At 39.6% G+C, this 19,931-nt stretch overlaps 1 protein-coding gene across 2 annotated transcripts; it reads left to right on the top strand.

Annotated features, from left to right (window-relative positions):
- The first annotated feature begins 100 nt into the window (after nucleotides 1-100).
- CNOT7 (CCR4-NOT transcription complex subunit 7) lies at nucleotides 101-18,593 on the top strand. Of its 2 annotated transcripts, none has more exons than XM_080589575.1 (7): nucleotides 101-238; nucleotides 725-943; nucleotides 1,249-1,442; nucleotides 4,316-4,477; nucleotides 10,308-10,452; nucleotides 15,191-15,301; nucleotides 16,878-18,593. In XM_080589575.1, exons 2-7 carry the CDS (start codon nucleotides 827-829, stop codon nucleotides 17,004-17,006), a joined length of 858 nt encoding a protein of 285 aa, XP_080445701.1. In that variant the 5' UTR covers nucleotides 101-238; nucleotides 725-826; the 3' UTR covers nucleotides 17,007-18,593. The 2 variants fall into 2 exon arrangements, with proteins under 2 accessions (XP_080445701.1, XP_080445702.1); XM_080589576.1 differs by having other exon boundaries at nucleotides 102-232.
- The last annotated feature ends 1,338 nt before the right edge of the window (nucleotides 18,594-19,931 follow it).

The following is a 19,931-nucleotide window of genomic DNA, read 5'->3' as shown; positions in this document are numbered from 1 at the left end:
CCGCGCGTCATCACCCGGCGCGGGAAGGAGGAGGAGGAGGAGGAAGAGGAGGAGGAGAGCTGGGGCGCGGCGGTGACGTCATGGCTTTGTGCGGCGGGGGCGGCGCTCTGTGCCTGCTGCGCGCCCACTCGCGGCTCCGGGCCGGCGGGGCCGCCGCGGGGCCTCGCAGCACCCGGCCCGGCCTGGCCTGGCCTGGCCCGGCCCGGCCCCCTCCCGGAAGACGGCCCCGAGGGTGAGGGTGAGTGCGGGCCCCCCCGCGGGGGGAAGCCGTGGAGGTGGGGAGGCCTCTCCGAGGCCGCCCCCGGGAGCGGGAGGGAGGCCCCGGGCCGGCCGCCGGCCTCGCTGCGCTGCCCCGGAGGGGGAGTTCGGGGCCCTCGGTAGGGCCCGGGGGTGGTGGGGAGGAGCCGGGCCCGGTGCGCGGCCTGCTCCGGCCCTAACGGCGGCCCCGCGGCTGGTCGCGTGAGGGGGGGGTCGGGCGCCCCTCCGATCCCCGGGGCGCCCCTTCGGGGCGTTGGGCCGCGGCCGGGAGGCTTCGTTTGTGCCCCTTGCTGCTCCGGGGGTCTGCTGCTGCGCCTCACCGCGTGCATCGGAAAGCTGCGGGGGGTTGGGGGCCGAGCCATGCCGCTTTTACGAACCATCGGCGAGCAAACCTCGTCCGTATCTCTGAGCTTTTCTTCTTCCCGTAACTAAGAAATAAAAACCTAACGCTTTATTTGTCTCTTAGGTAAAAAAAAAAAAAAAAAAAAGGGGGAAATAAGGTCCTCTTTATGACACTGATCCTCAGTCAAGTGTACCTTTTGATGTATGGTCTCTAAAGCCCCCCACTATGCCAGCAGCTACCGTAGACCATAGCCAAAGAATCTGCGAAGTTTGGGCTTGTAACTTGGACGAAGAAATGAAGAAGATCCGCCAAGTTATACGGAAGTATAACTATGTAGCTATGGTAAGCGGGCACGTGCTGTTTGTCTAGGAAGTTGATGTAAAAACCACAACGATTTCATTTGATGTTAGTAAATTGTACCTTACTGAAGTCATTTATCAATCTGTCTTGGAAAAAAACAATGGAATTTTAATGATGAATTAATGCTTAAACGTTAAGATTCTGATCTATTACCTCCGAAAGCTATGCTTACTCACAGTGTTCTTTAGCCGTGAAATTGTTTGAGGCTTGAGATATGCTTTACTAAAACTGAGCACTGTGAGTTTTTATGGGTGTCTCTTGTTAAAGTTTGCCTTCTGTTCTTACAGGACACAGAATTTCCAGGAGTAGTTGCAAGGCCTATTGGAGAATTCAGAAGCAATGCAGACTATCAGTACCAATTATTACGCTGTAATGTTGACTTGCTAAAAATAATTCAACTAGGACTGACATTTATGAATGAGCAAGGGGAATACCCTCCAGGAACTTCAACTTGGCAATTTAATTTTAAATTTAATTTAACGTAAGTGTTAAATCTCTAATTACATAATTAGATGCATGTTTCTGACTTACTGATACTGAAAATGCACTACAGGCTGTAAAAGTTTCAACTATTGTTATCTACCGATTGGGAAGCTTTGTGCAAGGAGATCTTATGTCAGCCAAACGTATGCTTTCTTGCCTCATTCGTGTGCTCTCTATCTTGCCGTTAGTAGCTTATTCAGAAACGCTAAGCCGTTTCAACAAATGTTTTTAAATGATGCATTTATGTTCTGTGCAAAAGTTAGCTCTGCATTTTCATATTTAGCATTTCAAAGTACTTCTTCCTAAACATAGTTTGACTCCTACCAGTTGTTATAGAAGTGGCATGTTGTTTTTAATAATGTAGCAGCTTTTCTTGTGTTTTGTAAACAAACATTGCTATTCCTTACTCTGTTTAATTCTATAGTGGGTTGAAAGGGGATTCTTGATTTCACAGCATAATGCTTGCAGAGATTTCTGCTCCAGATTCTTTTTTTTGTGTGTGTGACGTGGTGTTTAAAAAACAAGCTTAGTTTTCCTGTCGGTCGGAGTAGTATTGTGACTTCATTTCAGAACATGCTTTTTATCAGTGATAAACGTATAAGTATGAATGTGACTTTCCCAGTGGGATGAGACACATATGTGGAGTCTAATTATATCTAGCAGCAGTTGACAAGGTTACTAAAGCAGCTAAAACAGTATCTTGACTCTTTTCCTAAGTAAACATAATTGGTCTGACGGGTTCTCATATGGCCTGATATAAGTATCAGAGCAAATGCTTCTCAAATTTAAATGTGTTGAAGGCTTGGGGATTTTTGGCAGCATTACAGGCCGATCACTGGAAAGCTTGATATACATGAGTTAAAATTGCAGCCTACAAAGGAAGTTTAGAGAACCGGCAGATAAAAAGATTCTTTTCAAAGTAATCGTGATTCTTATGAAGAAAGTCTGCTGCTGCCCCTCTTGATCTTCTTGCTTTTCTAAACAAGCAGTGCTGTGTCTTGTCACAGATATGTTTGGTCTGAGGAATAACATGCTGTTTTTAGTTTTGTTTGAAGCAGGAAAGGAAACAGATTTGATATTTTGTTATCTCAACTTGCTTGGCCATATAACTTGCTGGATGGAAGTTACCTCTTGGAAGAATATGCTAATCCTGCTGAGTACAGGAGAAAGAGGAGGAGGAATGGATTAATAGCTTCCAAACTGTGATCTGGGAAGAAGAGCCTGGGTTATGTTTTATTAATTTTCCGTGTTTCAAAGGTCTAGTAATGTCAAGCAATTGAAAACAAATGTAGTTTTCCATCCATTTGTTCCAGATGCCGCATAGATAAGAAAGTTTAGTGTGGGCGGATCTAGATAGTCATCTAACTGACTTGTTGTTCGTTCATTGAAGGGGCGAATTTAATACAGTGGTAAGCTAGATAAGAGCTGCGTGAAATATGGATATTTAGAACAGGAATGGAGAAATGACTTTTGTCTGTTGCTAAACTTCCCTTTGGGAAGTGGCACCATGCCAAGTGTTCTGCTCCCAAAGCAAAACAGCTGTTGACTCTTCCTAGAAGAAGGCAGATTTATTTTTTTTTGTCATTCCAGCTAAGCCTTGTCACTATGTATTTTTAAAGAGCATAAACATTTCTGTAAAATAACTATCCATCTGATTAATGCAGAGCAACAAACAAGAATAAACTTTTTTTTTAAAAAAAATAGGCATATAGGCATGTTTGTTTTGGATGGGTTCTTTAATGTGTTATGGAAATGGACAGGTGTTAGGAAGCTGATGCCTTAAAGCTGGAGAGCTAATGAGCAGCTGTGTGAGAGGGAGGAAAAAAGATACAACACCTCTCGAGAATGTGTCTCTGTGTTCTGATGAATGATGACTTGCTATTAGGAAGTATGAAGCCTACAACTGAATGTAATAGTCAAGTTTGATATATTGGGTTGCCTTGTCTGTTTTATTTTTGAGTATTTTTTTCATTAAAATCTGTACACTGAAGAGACTTTGCAGAATAGGCTGTTGTGGACAGCAATATGAATATTGTCTAAGAAGAGCCACCTTTGATTTTTATTTTTTTTTTCAGTTAAGCATTCCGTGTATTTCTCATGTTTTAGTTTATACTTCAGAGAGAAAAAAAGCTCTATCCGTTTTGTCACAAAATACGTAAGAGTTCGCAAAAATGCTAGTGACAAATGGAACAAATACAGTGATAAAAGGGATTAAGCAAGGCGGCATAAAGGATTTTTTTTCCCTCTCCTGTAAAGCTATAGGTCCCAGACCTGGCTATTAAAGAAAAGTTGAAGTTGATGGTTTAGAGCGAAAATGGTAGGCTACCTGAACTTTAAGGGCTGGCTTGATAGGGCAAGTATTTAATTCCTAGTTGTAGTGAGAAAAGTTTTTATGACCATGTGTCTCAATATTTTTGTAAGCTTAAGTCACGGATGACAAGGCAGGGGTGGAAAATACAGCACCTGGGATCTGGAGTGTACTGCTCGTAGTTCTAGAACTTAACAGATGTTAGTGCCTCAACTATTATATGTATTTTGTTACAGTTTAAGTAACAGATGTTGTTGGGTAAAATACCGGTATTCATACACATGCTTTTCTGTGTGGAGTTCGCAAAAGGGGAGTTCAGGTGATAGGAAGCGGAGCAGGAAGTAGGCTGTTGTGAAGGAGACAAGAACAGAGGTGCTAGGAATGACGAACTGCTACTGAAGATTAACAAAAGCTGTGAAAATGGTTGTTTTTGTAATAAACATGGAATAAAGCCAAGTTGCTTCCCCTATTAAAGTCTGTGGAGTGAATACGAAAAAACGTTGCCGCGTTTATAGTCACTGAGGTCTGTACGTTTTGAAAATTTACTTCTCTTCTGTTTTTAGAGAAGATATGTATGCGCAAGACTCTATTGAGCTGTTAACAACATCTGGAATCCAGTTTAAAAAGCATGAGGAAGAAGGAATTGAGACACAATACTTCGCAGAACTGCTTATGACATCAGGAGTTGTACTTTGCGAAGGAGTCAAGTGGCTTTCATTTCACAGGTAAATTTTGCGTGTTAAGTATTTGAGTCGTCTGTGTTGATTGATGAATTCTAGAGCTTGGATTTCGGATCTGGTGTCTTACGTGGTATACATCTGCTAGTTTATATCGTGTCTATCTTGTTGGGTAAGTCTGAGAAATGTATTTCTGCTATGGCGCTGTCGTGTATTAAAAGAACAGAGCATACAGGGTGGTAGTGATATTTTGTTTTCATAGCTGATTACATTCTAACCAGAAAACTAAACTCAAAATACATTAAACTCCTAAGCCAGCAGGTGGCATTGTATCTTTTCCTATGGCAGGTGTAAGTAATAATGGTAACAGTGATAAAAGCAAACTACTTGTAAGCAGTTCTTTAGCAAATATGGTTTGTCTCATGGGAGAGACCTCAGAATTATTAGTGAAGAGTTTTATAAAGCACTTTTAAATTTGTTATAGATCTCCTGGGAGTCTTGGTAGATGAAAATCCTTCGATTTAGAAGAACCCTTGTAAGTCTTAATTCTGTCTGCAGCAATGGATATGTTTTACCATTCCTTCCATTGCGGGAACCTGTTTTCCAAGTAGAAATACAAATGACAATGCTAAATAGCTGCGGATCTTTTAAGATATAAAAGGTTTTCTGGTGTTGGTAAGATTTAAGACTTAAAAAAACTCACGCAATAGTCATTGTACATGCCAGAGATAATTTGCACTTTTTGCAGGCAGCAGTGGCTTTAGAGGCTCATTGCTGTGTAATGTGTGTAAGTTGACATGTTAAATGCTGGCTGCTAAACACGTCAACAAAGGTAGAACAAATGTTACAGCTTAAACTGGTAGTTTCTTTAGAGTCATATTCTTGTTTATCGCGCGTGCCACATTGGTGGGTGGTAATCCGTAGATGACAAAATTAAGGGCAGAAGAACCAACCCACCAAATTCTTCATCCTAAATAATTAAGCCTTGGGCAGGAGAAATGCATGTGAAATCAGAAGTATGTAAGTCATTAAGCAACCGAAAAATACTGATTGCTTTAGCAAGGAATGTAAGGTAATGGTAGAAAGCTGCACATTACAAGGAAAGTGATTCTCCACTTTCCCTGGTGGAAAGGGGAGAAAAAAACAAAAACAAACACCCAAAAAACAGTAACAGCCCCCTCCCCAACTCCACGTGAATACAGACTTAAAAGAACAAGAGGCTTTTGCTTCCTGGATGCCTAGAAAGGCAGGTGATATACATTTTGACACCTAGCAAAGCCATGGTGCTCTGTATGTAACTTTGTGGCTTTATGCTAAGAAGTAGAAAGGTTCAAAGGATTGCGGAAAATAACAGAAGAAAAGGAATTTTGTATGGTGCTGCTAGTACCTGAGATTCGTTTTTCTGGAATTGCTAAACAGTAACAATTTCCAAAGAGGTTGTAAGCCTTCTGTGCATGCTGAACAACTGCTGCCAGCCGTTGTAAAGAAACATGCTGGTTTTTCATTCAAACTGTTGCCGAATGCTGAAGAATTCATAGCTTTGGCTTGCTTAGTAGAAACATTATTTCAGCTAGACTGACTTTAAGCATACTGAAAGAGGATCTTGTTGCCTAATCTGCTTACATCTTCCAGTCATAGATGTCTTGACTCACAGTGTGACTCCAAAATAATCTTACTTTTGCTATCTTGCTACTATGGCAGCACCTTGGGGAAAATAGTGGAACAAGAGTGCTATGAACCGTGTCAAAATAACTACAAATGCTGAATCAGTGTTGAATTAAATTTCTTTCAGCTTCTAAAAGCCATTATTATGTGTGTATTTGTGATTTACACTTGACTGCAGTTTAAAAAAAAGAAAGAGATGGTTCAGGAGAAGAGCAGGGGTTCACATTAAGCCTGTAACAAGTGTTTGAACAGAAGCTGCCATGTAGAAGCAGCTACACCTGCAAAACGTTGTTTCTCCAGTGTAGGTTATTAACCTCAAGGAACCAGTGTAAGCTATGCTAATACTAGCAAAAGAACACGACATTTTTACACCAGGTATTCTTTTTTAAATGTAATTATATTGATTGTGTGTGATTCCTGGCTAATACTATAGATGTGGAAGTGTAGTGCAAACTGCACTAATGGCATTTTTATTAGTGCAATTTGCATCATGTTTTGGGGATAGCTTTGTTGAAGTTCATTTGCATCTGCTAAAAGGAGTTTCTCTTGTGGATTTCACTGAAAATGTCTTCAGAAATCCTCTTAAGACGTTCTAATTCCAGCAAATGTTTGACAAACACTGATTGTCTGCAACTCTGTTTGAAGTCAGTGTGTTTGAGGCTTTTGCACTTACTTGTCAAAGCACGCTGATGGTATCTTAAGCACAAAACCGTGGAGTAATGGGTGAAATTCTGGGGATGCAAAGACTTCAAGTAGCTATGAAATGACCATAGGTCACCAAATATGCCACAAAAGAATAGCAAGCAGCCGTTTATAAATATACCTTAGATTGCTTGTGTTTTTATCAGTGGAAGCTTTAACGTCATGACAGCTTAGATGAAAATCTGTTTCGTGTAATTTTCCATACAGTAGTCTATTGAATAGTGTAAAGATTGCACATGATAGTTGCTGGCTATGCTCTTGCTTCTGGATCCTCAAAATGTTTTAATTACTACCAGCCCGCCGAATTTCTGGGGCTCTCAGAGTGAGAGGTAGTGTTTTGGTGGTGTTTCACTTCCTAGTCTTCAGTTTCCTGGAAGTCATGCATTTTTTTGTCTCATCTCTTAGCTTCTGAAATAGCTTTCCCTTTATATTTTCCATCTGCGTTTCATGTAGCTGCTTTGGCACCCTGACCTATTGGCAAATCTGTGTGGATCTGTGGTTCTGTCAGGCATGAGTGAAGAAACTTTTTGCACTCTCACCAGTTCTTATATACTGCAACTTCATAAGAGACTGTTATTTTGTGTGTGTGTGTGTGTTAAAATGTACTTGGGTTGATCAGAGGGAGGCCAAGCACTGAGTTCCTAATTCTTATCACAGCTAAGAGAGCTGTAGATGCCTCATGGTCTAACCAGTTATAAAACACAAGGGCTCAAATGCTGGTTTTTGGGTGCTTGGCTTACTGATAGGCCGAAGTGTTGAGTGTCCACCTGTGTGCAGCCTTCTCGTTCTACCTCAGGAGACAGTGCATATATGTCTGTTAACCCAAATGTTTTGGGGAAGTTGGAAAGTTCCTAGCCATTGCATTTCATTAATCATTTGTGTCCAACTGCTTCTAGTAAAACTTAATTTGTTGGCTTGTTTCTGAGTGAATTTATAGCTAGTTATAAAATGAAGTCTTTTTCAGCCCTGTCAGGTTTTGGTTTATTTCAGAGGCTGTTTGTGCTCGAGTAAAGTTCATTGCTAATTGGCTATCTGATTATGTTTTTCTGGATAATAAGGGAAAGGAATATTCACATTTGATCTTTTCTTGATGGTCTTGTTGCCTAGAGCCATCCAGATTGATTGAGTAACAGTGGTTGTAAGCATGCTTATGGTGCTGTGTAGCTCCAGGGACTGTGGCTAGCTGCAGTTGCTAACTTCAAGTGATTATATTAGAAATGGTGAAAGCTCTTTAAGGAAAGGAAGCTTCTGTGCTCCAGGGTATAAGCCAACCGCTAATTGTCTGTTAGACGATTAGAAGAAAACTTCACTAATGAGCAGGTAATTACATAATTGCTCACTGTGGACTTTCCTACACTTCTGTTAACAATTTAGCAGTGGCCACTCAAAATGTTTTGAACTGAATATTACCATAGTCTTGAATTGCAGTGACCATTCATATGTCTGTGTAAGTTTGGGTGATAGGAGCGTGTTAAGCCCTAAAAGTGTACTAAAAGATTATGTAAATGCCTTGATACTGCATCGTGAGCAGTAAAGCACAGTTTTGTGTTTGCTTTTTATGAGCACAATGGGACTAAGTGCAAGCAGCTGGAACTTAAGGAATGTGAAAGAGAATTTGGTTGAGCTGGCTAAATCTTAGCCCATGTTTAGGATCCAAGAATGGATATCCGATTGAATGCTGCTATATAACAGAAGCGTAATCCTGGCTGTTAAATAAATCCACTGTTCATGTATCCCGTGCCCTCTTTCTGTGTGAAGATTCCAAGATGAATGTGTCTGCTACAATCTCCAGCAGAAAAAAAATATCTTTATATATAATTCATCATAATTGCTAACTTATGATAGCCTGCTCCCTCTCAATACAAGCGCTAAATGAATCCTTTAGCTTTTCTTACAGTATTTCCTTCCTCATAGAATTCAGAAGTGTTTGAGAATATCCATTTTCCAGTAATCCAGTCATATTTTTTTTGGAAGGGCAAATACTTTTTGGAACAGGAGGGACATAAGTATTGTTTTCTTTGCATAAAAAGTTTTGATACAGATGTTTTGTTTGAGAGTCACAAGGATGACAGATGTCAGGAATTCAGTGCATTAATAAGTAAGCTCACTAGAGAAGAGAGCTTAGTCTCTTGAGGACTGAGAGTCTCCTTAATCTTGAAGAGTGTGTTGTTGGTGTGTTCTTTTTTTGTTTTTCTGCATCCTTCTAAACAGCCTCTGTTTTGCTAATGTCTGTTTCCTTGTTCTGTAGAACAAGGAAAAGGCTTTATGCTGATACAGACCTCCCTCTCTTCCCCTCCCAACCCTGCTGCCATAGGTGATCTAATAAAATCAAGCTTCCCAACTGCTGTTTTGCTAAGTATGCTACAAGTTTTTACATTGTAAGACTTGGCTGAAAGTCTTTGGCTCCTTTGCTCCCTGGCCAGTGGCTGCTGATGCAGAGTGTGGAATGCTGCCAGCCCAGCTTCAAAGCACCAGATGCAGTGCAGGATTCATTCAGCTTGAAATTCCTATTTAGCGTATTGGAAAGCCCCTTGGGAGAGCTGCAGTAGTTTGTATCTTGTATTAATGGACTCATAGGAAACAGTCCAGTCACTCCTTGTGTGTTCAAGACTTTCTACTTTTGGTCTAGAAACTTGTAAAATCAAGGAGATGTAGAGATCTTTGTCATATACAAAAGATACAAAAACCAATCCTCTTTACCATGAGCGTGTAAGCTAAGGCCTTAAGCCTCCCTCAGAAGTCACGGGTCTAAGTGGGTGCTAAATATCTGCAGGGTCAGTAGTACAGTGCTCTCTGCTGATTTGCGTCTTTGGTATTGCTCACCTCAGAGTCAAAGCTGAAAGGCCCCAGTCAAGATTTGTCCGTGTTGCAAAATTACTGGTTTTGAGTATGATTCTCATTCAACCAAGAACAAACATGACAATGTAAACTGGGAATTTGGAGCCTATGGTGGCCACCCATTCACTTGTATTGAAAGTTGTCAGCTGTCTAACTATGCTGATTTAATTGGGAAAGTTGAAAGACAGCCCCCTCTTCTGCACTGCTGAGGATGAACCTTACCTCCAGGCATAAAAATGTGTTGGCTCTTGTGGAAGCTAATCCTTCCTTCGGATTTCGAAGAACTCTAAAAGTCTTTTCCTCTCTTTCCGCTTGTAGAGAGGAACTCCAGTGCAGGGAACCAGCTAGGAGGCTTTCGGTTTAAGGTCTTGTTACCAGATGAAGCTCCATCAGCACTACCTTGCTTCAGGGTTTGGAGAAGCTCCTACAGGCAGATTTTTTTTATTTTTTTTTATTTTTTTTTCTTCTTCACTTGGCCTCCTTGAGACTAAGTAAAAATGTTTTCTCTGGAAGCTGTAACGAGGCCATTTACGTTATGGCTTAGTCTTTTTTAAGAGTCAGTCTAAATTGCATTGCAAATAGGCAAAATGCCTTCCTTTTAACTCTTGATATTGGAAGTGAAAAGGGTGCTTTTAAGTAATTTGACTGTATTGTTTTTCTTGTCAATTTGCAGTGGATATGACTTTGGCTATCTAATCAAAATCCTGACCAACTCTAATTTACCTGAAGAAGAGCTGGACTTCTTTGAGATACTGCGATTGTTTTTCCCTGTCATCTATGATGTAAAGTATCTCATGAAGAGTTGCAAAAATCTGAAGGTAAGTAATCTGTTTAACGGCTCAGAACCAACTTTTTTGGGGGGAGATACTTACTGATATAAACTTATGTTCTGTATTCTTATCTTCTGTTTGTTTGGTTTTTTTTGTTGTTTTTTTTTTTCTTTGATAATACCGTTAATAATCAGCGCTGTTCTCTCGAACTTTGTGTGTTTAGTATTAAAGGCTATGGGTAGAGGCAGGCAGGAGCACACAATAACTTTTATAACTGCTTACTAAACAATAGCACGATGCTACTATGTTTATAGCTATGTCCAGTCTTTGTTGCCAGATGATAAACCCACGTTTGGAATTAATCCTTCACTCCCTGAGCCATAAGAACTGATGGGTTTTACACGCTGTTATTTCCTCATTGTGCAGTCCATTAAAGGGCTGTGGTTGTCTTCACAAAGGTCATTGCAACCATGATGCTGTGCAAGCCTCTTGGGAAGAGAAGTCGAGCGAAGAATGTTTAAAATGGTCCAATAAGGAAAAATAAAGAACAGCGTATGTTCAGGAGCAACATGTGACTTCTGGAAAACATGCAGTACTAGAAATTAATCTCTTGTGTCAGGCCATTGGGGCTGCTAATTGGCTTACTCTATCATAAAATTTGGAGACTTAAGTGGACTGGAGAATTAATGGAAACAAACTATGTTGAAGGGGAAGACAGCAAAGTGAAAGATGCTACATATGGTAACAACTTTACTTGCCAAAGAACTGTAAGAGTCTGGACTGCTGCTGGAATGAGGCGCGTCGCTCATCTATGGCAATACATGACTTACTGCTTTTTTGGAAAGTAACCCGATCTTTTAGGCTTTCTTAATAAGAATCCGAAGAAAAAAGAGAGCACTGACTGTAGTACAACTAGATCCTGAGGAATGGCTTTCCACTTCATCATGCTAACCTAGTGATCTGCATGGGTTTGCAGTCCTCTGTGTCTTTGAGATAAATAGCATGTCACTTTTAAATAGTACCCTAGTTGTGTGCAAAGTAAGATGTTCAATTCCTTTTGTTAACCAGATTGATGCTGGAAATGGAGATCTCCCTTCTAGTTAGTAAGAAAAGTTTATTTACCTGTGTTCGTCCAGTTACTGGTATAATCAGCTGGGCAAATGGTTGGTTATTACAGAACATTTTAGAAGTGATTTTTCTCCACAGAGACTGGAGGAAAAAAAAATGAATGTTACCATTTAGGTGCCTTAAAGGGGTAGGGGCAATGAACCCAACAACAACAAAACCTTCTCATTTTCTCACTCCTAGTAAAGGAAAGTAAAGTACCTGATATGTTTGGTGGTCAAGAACAGTATGTATGGTCTAACTCTAGTGACCTGGGAAAGGTGACAGAGTGACATTCCATACCACCATTGCAGAGGTGATGTTCCAAGTGGGTTTGGGGAGAAGGGACTGTATTTCCTGTCATTTAATTAAGATAAACATAGTTGTATGCAACTTGCATTGTTTAGAGATCTGGATGTATTTTGCAAGATAAGAAAAACCTTCATGAGCCTTATTTCAGCACACCTTAAGAACAAGGGTGGTTTTTCGGAGTTAAATATATAGTCAGCTTTCCTGCAGTAAATCTTAATCCTTTCTTCTAACCTGCAGACTAGTCACGAGAGGAGGGGAAGGGCTGTGGACTACCCTACCCCTCTAAGCACCAGCAATGAAATGATTGTTGGACTTCTACTGTACTGAGTGCAGCTTTCTGAAACACATTGCTAAATGTTCCGCGTTGTGACTCTAAAAATGCATGCTCTTTCTCCAAAAGTATGTCACATTCAATCTCTATTAAATGGCAGAGAATTGAACTGCTGTGCAGTTGTCCTTTATTGACTTGTCTAAGTTATTTTCATACAGAAGTCACTGACTTGCAGTAATTTGTCCCCTGTGCCTCCTCCACCATGCCCCACACATCCAAAAATGAATTTTGGCCTTGAGAAGAGAAATATGCTTGAGGATTTAGAAGCTGTTCTTGTGGGATTAAGGTAGTTATGAATTTACAGTATGTTACTCAGATGGACACGAGTGTCTTTCAGTGCCATGCAGTTGGGACTTAACTTGAGACGTTAGCGTAGTACAGGTTAAATTCTTGCTTGGTCTCTAAAAGTCTTTTTATGTAGTCAATTCCATATGTTTTTACAGTAACGGCAACCCTAATAAAGGTGGGTAGTCCTTTTCGGAAACTTGCTTTTAACATGTGGGTTTGTACAGAGCAATGAACTCTCGTAGCATTGCCATGAAAACTGAGTTTGAAATGCAGTTGACTGTGGTCATGTGGTTATGTACATTTTTGTTGGCCCTTTTCTTGAAAGCTGATGCTCTGAAAAGCTGGAATGTTATAAAACTGCATTATAAGAACAAATATATATATTTAATTCATCAACTGGAAGATGGGATCTCATCCATAGCTTGTGAATCATTTTAGTTTCATTTTTTTTTTTGAATCCCTTTCTACCGTCCTTCTCCCCCAAGAGTAAAATGTTCCTATCTGGAGTGCAGAAGTCCTGAAAGAGAATTTCAGTAGCCTAATAATCTGTGGACACAACTGAGTTTTATTCTGTAATTCCTGCAGTTACAGACCAAGAAGCGGTCTCTCCTACAAGTGATGTATGCTATATTTACATATAGATACACGTCATTAAAGGTGCTATTTTCAAAGCAATCTTCTGCAGGCTGCTGTTCCTGTGAATTTTGAATTACCATGTCTACGTTGCAGAGCATGCAGCCACTGTGTAAATACTGTTGATTTCTAATATTGGGTGTTTTTTCTTCCAAGCTGTTTGAAGCTGGTGTAGTCGTGCAGCTAGCAGAACGTGATGATAAGTTGCAGCTTGAGAAAGGAGAGAGTTTAGAAGCAGCAAATGGTGCCTTGAAAAGGGTGCAGGCTTAACTGCTGTTGCTAACTCCAATACCTAATTACTGGGAGTTAGAAAGCAGAGGACATCGGGAGCTAATTACTGGGAGATAGAAAGCATTTTTTTTTTTATCTAGACTGTCTGTATAGACTAATTCTCAAACTTACGCAAACTATATTCATACTGTTCAAGCTAGAATAAAGCTAAACGTCCCTGTACCAGCTTCTAGTGTTGGTTACTTGATGTTACTTTGGAATGTTTTTACTGAAGTTGCCATTTTTAAAAGGAAACAAACACTCAAACCCAAAGCTATTGTCCTAAGATTCATGGAAATCTTCATAATGCTAAGTTTGACTTTCTGGTCAGACTTGACTTTTATTACTGTGTCAGTTCTAACTTTTAGTGTTACACTTTTGCCTCTTATTGCTTCCTTTCCTGCACTTGAAACAAGTTAAGGGTATGAGGACAGGTTGTCTCAGATACTAGGTAGTCTTTATTTAAAATCATTTCCACTCTGTGACACTTTTAGCTTGCAGAGCTTATAGTACCACTGGGGTTCATCTTTGGTTTCGATCTCTGTAGACCTTAAAACATGTGCCATGTGCTTTAGTCTGTTTCCAGTGGCTTTATGATGTAAAGATATAAAAAAATAAAAAAGCTGTTGTAGAAAATTGCATTCCCACATCTTACAAAGATCCCATTTACAATTTAACACAGTTGAAGGATAGACATATCTGTGAAAGCAAACTCTTCTCTGACAGGTTTGCTTCTGCAAGTGGTTATTACCATTTTTGGGGCACTAAAATGAAAGACTTTTTTAGTCACTATGCAGTTCGGGGGTAGTTTTTCACAGAAGTTGAGATTAATGGAAAATGAAATGTTTCAAAACTGCAGAAGCTTTACCTTTAAGAACAGCTGGGTTTGTAGTGATGTCTGCACCTTCATAGTGTGTTCTTTTAAACCATGTGCCAACATTCAAACCAGACAATTTCTGTTGTAAATGGTTCCCTCTTTGCATGTGAGATGCCTATATCCTTTTTGTAAGAGGTAGGCTTCATTCTGCAGGTGATATGGCCATTAAATATACATTTCTAAGAGAAAAGTGACTGTCTTTGGCTTTTATTATATTAGAAAACAAGCTACAAGATGATAGTTTTCTTTTTTGCATGTTTTTTTTTCCCCATACCCTCTTACAGCAGTTAATGAAACAAACTTTAAAGAGGCGTGGAACATCTTGTAGAGATGGAGTGGGTGCTCTTTTCCTCCTTTTCCTTTTTTTAAACTTTACCTCCTTGTTTCTAAATGCCTGCTGTGTAACATTTTCCTGGATTCGCTGTAGCTTCCTAGATACTTAAGGATGCTCTCATTTTTTTTGTAAAGGGAAGTGAAAAACCCTCAACTTAATTGTTGAAAGGTAAGTGGGGAGAAAAGTCAATTTCAAAGGAAGCCTAAATACTTTAACTGAGCGCCTCATTTGTAAGTACTTGAATACTTGAGATTGTAGAACATTATTTTTACCTTTTAAACTTTCATTCAAATGTTACAGGAACACCTTGTATTGTTCTTCAGCATTGCCAGTCCTTTTGATGCCTTAAAGGATTTTTTGTTAAGTAGCAAGATCTGTTTACTGGACAGGTTGGAACAAGAAGCAGTAGTAGTTTTGTTGCTTTATTTAAGCAACACCGACACAGAACTTTAATGCAGCTCTTGATACTGAAATGTGGATTCACCAGTTGTGTATCTGTCTAGCATAGTGCCTGCTTCTGTGCAAATGTTAAAATATACCTGAAGTTGTATGTCTGGTGTAACGGGTTTTCCCAAGTACTGATAATCAGTTTTCAAATTTCAGTTCTGCGGTAGTTAACGAATGTCTTCTCTTTCAGGGTGGATTACAGGAAGTGGCTGAGCAGTTAGAGCTGGAAAGGATAGGACCACAGCATCAGGCAGGATCTGATTCTTTACTCACAGGAATGGCCTTTTTCAAAATGCGAGAAGTAGGTGGATGTATTGGTTTTATCTCCGTAGTAGTAACTTGTTGTAACTTTGCTGATGGCTGATAAGTCTGATGTATTTTGAAGAAGTCCCTAAAGGGGCTTCAGGGATCTCTGCTTTCTTGACAGATACAAGACTGTGTTTTTGCCAGAGTAAGTGTGAACTAGCCCTACAGATTCCCTGCTTAGTTGCTGTGAGCATTGCTTCCCAAAGCCAGGCATATGATGGAAAAAGGATTTATTTTTTTTTCCCCTTTCCTGTTCTGCAAAATTTCTTTCTTAGGTGGTTGTTGCAGTGGAGCTGCTAGAGCCAGCCTGCTTTCTGAGTGGCTGTACTCAGGCTGCTTTTTGCAGACCTGCTTCTCAGTTGTAATACCCAGCCAGCGTGTGCTGCTGCTTGTGACAGGCCTAGTGCCAGGGATAGAGCAGGTCTGTCTGTGCTAGCCACTTTTGGTATGGTTATACTAAATACTGACTCACAGCCTGCTGTGGAGAATGCCCATGCATTGTTCATCTTGAATTTACCATACATAAGCACAGATAAACTAACTGAGATTCTAAACAATTATATATCAGTTATTTAAAGTCTTACAGAAGTGGAAATTAAGTCTTACAAGCTTTGCATATCATTGCTACTTGTCTGCATACAATAGGAAGATACTAGGATATTTTTCATGAAGGGGCTTTGTCTTGAAAGCAGTTGTACTGGACAAATGCTCGGACATCCGAATGTGGCATTCTGTCAGGGGGTTGGTGTCATTTACCGTATCAAAACAGGTGACGAACGGCAAACTTCTTCTTTTAGTGAGGTTTAGTACTGGATGCTGAGGCTTCTACCTCCTGTGATCTGGCCTTTTGTATAAAGGAGAAACTGACCACAAGTTTCTGACAGCTGCTAATGAGATAACCAGTGAATAATAAGTGCTGTGGCTTAATCTGCTTTGCTCATCGTAACACTCTGTTCTGCCTCCCCTGAAACTGTTAGCATTGTTGAGCAGGTCATGGGCTGCAGGAGATTCTGTTTCTGGTATGATCCAAGCATCATAGCGTGGTGCTGCTAACTGCATGGTATCGTTAGTATTTTACTCTTGAATTTGAAACAACATCCAAAGCAAATAAAGGGAAAGTGTCTGATAATCATACCTAAAATACTGACTTTCTAGTTAGTTTCTTAGATAAAAGGTTCAAACCCATCATCATTTCTTTAAAACGCAGGTTGTAACATGGTAAATTACCTGCTTGAATTTGTCTACCCAAAGCCTCTTATTCATAGAAGTAGAATTCTGGGGTTTTAGTGAAAATCATTTGTTTAAATAAACAAAAATGGATTATTATGATTTTTTTCAGTACTTTCAGAGATTCTTTCTAAATATAGCATTCCTAAGTAAGGATGCAGTAGTCAGCACAGATGACTATGCTTAGTGTGCTTTTTTAAAGCCTTTTCAGTTGAGTTAATTGTTTAGCAATGTATGTGTAAGTTAAAAACTTAGTTTTAAAAAGTCTTTAAGCCTTTCTATAGTTCTCTTTGAACTTGGCCTTTTCTTTGGCAATAATTCATGTCTTTCTTTTCACACTCTAGATGTTCTTTGAAGATCACATTGACGATGCCAAATATTGTGGCCACTTATACGGCCTTGGTTCGGGGTCATCTTATGTACAAAATGGCACGGGAAATGCTTATGAAGAAGAAGCCAACAAACAGTCATGACATGAAAGGAAAGGCCATCTTTTTGAGCTCCAAATGCTTGTATATAGGTTTTATCTCTGGTTGAACCCCTTGGACAATAAGGCTTTTTTTTCCCCCTTTCTCAGCACACTTTCTTTTCTGCCTTTCTATGTACTAAACCTGACTGTTGCTATCACAGATTTTGATCTTAATATTGATTGATATGTATAATTTTATGGGTTACTTTTGGAGTCATAACTAGCCCATTTGTAAAGAAGCACGTGTAGGATCAGTGTGGCAGAGAGAAGGGGAAAGCTAAATCAAAATGAATAGTATGGTAAACTTACTTATATCGGTCTTTGGTCTTAGTTTTTTTTCCTCTTTCCCCTCCCTTATCCAAATTAACTCGCACTGATTGTAACTAACTTCCCTATTCATGTCTGTTCCTTCCAGTATGCAGGCGTTTTAGCTATTCAAGATTGTGGACCATCAGATTTGCACTTTAGAGGGCGACTGACTCAAATCCTCTGCTTTATTTCAAGTTTTTTTTTCTCTTGCCCTCAGATAGAAAACAATCATCTTCCAAGCTCAGCAGCTTCACACTGTATTTCCATGGTATCTTAACCCATAGAACATGACTTATTTGCTGCATAATCTGCATTTATTCGAGCAAAAGAAACTACTGAAATCATAGTAACTGCTGTTATTTTACTAGCGTTCAGTCGTCAAACACATCCTGCACATGTCAACTACTGGTTGGCCTGCTGCTTTAAAACCGCTCTGTGATGAGGGAAAGAAGCTTGAAAAAACAGCTTTACACCCTTCAGGAAAAAAACAGCTTTGGCTTTAGCATTTTGCCATTAAGCCAAGATTTGAAGGATATTGGAATAGTAGGAATTTTGTAATGGCGCACTTCCCTTGATTAACTTCTAGCTTTTATTCTAGTAATGTTATACCCTGAATATTTTTTATGAATTCATATTTATTAAATACATGATTTGATAATTTTTGAAAGTCAGTTTAGGTAAAGATAAAGCCCAAAGATCTGAAAAAAATACTATTTAATTGAATTATTAAATTAGGACAATTAAATCATGCTCTTTTGTAGTCGATACAAAGACAGCTGTTGCAGATATTTGTTGTGAAACAACGAAATATAAATAACTTATAGCTAATAAAGTTACCTGAGGAGTGTAATGCTAGTTTATTTTTGAGTATATCTTAGCAATATATTTTAGATATATTGTTTTAAAGGACCCTAAAGGATGTTCTTAACTCTGCATGCCATGTGTACAGAGCAGTTGTGCAGGAAGGATTTTTGGTATTGAATAGCTAAATACTAGCCTGAAATGATGGAATGTGCGACATTGTGTGTCTGTGTGTGCGTGCGCGCGTATGTGTGTGTTCAACACAGAAATCAATAGTAGAAAAATCTCCAAATGTTCGCCAAATTACTCTGTTTTACCTTGTACTTCAGAAAAAAAACACAACACCAAACACCTTTTTTTCATTGAGTTACGATGATGTAACCGGGTGGTCCTTTTTAAACAACGAATAATTTGCATAACAGAGGGTATTTCTTTTTAAAGCTTTTGTAAATAAAGGCCTAAAAAATGTTTTCTTACATAACAAGAGACTGGTGGTTTTGTTGCCAATTTCTTCCTGGAATGTGTGCATTATAATCAATTCAATTCTGTATGTTGTTTTCTTTAGGTAAGATAGTTCTCTTCCACTGTTAGTAAAATGATGTCATTCACTGCTTGCTGACTGGTTCCACTTTCAGAGCAGAATTCTTTCTGTACATTATTGAAAACTTCATTCCAACTGACCTGAGTTGCAAGGGTAGTAAATACACTTCACTGCTGAGGTGTCCAAACCCCGTTACTGATTCCTTTTAGGATCATCATGCATTAGTTGAGGGTGAGTTATTTTATTTTTAACCTTGGCTGTCTTTGGCTTTAACAAGATAGGCGCTGTCCGTTAGGCAAGCAGGATGCGTTCTTGCTGGGGCATGAAATTCTGTCTTTTAACCTTTGAACTCAAGGTATGGAAATTTCACATACACGTGGAATGAAGAACCCCTGAAATATTTGTTTTAAATTGTAGTAGCTGATACAGCTATACGTGGTTAACTTTTGAAGGGAATGACTCTTCTGAGAACTTTGGGGTTTTGTTTTAAAATAACTTAAGTTGTGAATCAAGGGAAGTTTTTAGAGGCTTATAAAGTTTTGTGTGTGGTAGAAGTTTTAGTTCACATTGGGATGTGCTTTTGAAGTGACTGTGCATTCTGTGTGCTGTTCTGCGCCTTGCTTTGCTTGTAGTTACGAACTGTCAGAGCTTGGACTCCTGTAAGTGGAAGAACCTAAACCAAAGACGTGCAATAGATATGTTTCTGGTGTTCCAGCTGTTAGTGAGCACGCGGTCTGCAGGACCAGGCTGAGTTTGCATAAGATCTAGCCTGAAATTCTCGTGGGATATTGGACTTCAAGCAATCGTGTTCTTCAGCTTTCCTCCCATTTCAGAAAAAAAATTCTCAAAAGCCACTAATTGGCGTGAAACTAAGATTATGCTTTATTCTGTGTGAGAGCTCTTGGTCTGATCAAATGTGATGTCTGTGATGAGAGTTGATTACAGCTGGGAGACATCTGTGCAGTGTTCAGTTTCTGTGGCAAAATTAGGTTTAGTTTCCATTAAGGAGTGATTCAAATGGTGAGGTGCCGAGATTGTGAAAAAAGTCTTTTCTTATATATAGTACTGTTACTTGTAAACTGCAGAGCCTGAAATCTGAATCTGTTTCCAAAGTGGAGAGGATTAATTGCTTTTGTGGAAATAAATGTGCAGGCATAGTTCCAGCTGTCTAGACATGTACCTTTTTGTTCAGAGACAGGAATTCTCTTTCCAGGCTTCTGCTCTTCCCAATCCATTTAAAATCTGTTGTTGGAGGTTTGTCAGAAGAAATGCAGTATC

The sequence above is a fragment of the Anser brachyrhynchus genome (genome assembly GCF_964034855.1).
Source record: "Anser brachyrhynchus genome assembly, chromosome: 4".
Classification (NCBI taxonomy): Eukaryota; Metazoa; Chordata; class Aves; order Anseriformes; family Anatidae; genus Anser; species Anser brachyrhynchus.
This window is presented reverse-complemented; position numbering and strand designations above follow the sequence as displayed.

Excerpts from the sequence above, each read along its gene's own strand:
- CNOT7 (XM_080589575.1), top strand. The coding sequence starts at position 827 with ATGCCAGCAGCTACCGTAGACCATAGCCAAAGAATCTGCGAAGTTTGG. Across the intron at positions 1,443-4,315 it reads AATTTTAAATTTAATTTAAC|AGAAGATATGTATGCGCAAG; the intron begins GTAAGTGTTAAA and ends TTCTGTTTTTAG. Across the intron at positions 10,453-15,190 it reads AGAGTTGCAAAAATCTGAAG|GGTGGATTACAGGAAGTGGC; the intron begins GTAAGTAATCTG and ends CTTCTCTTTCAG.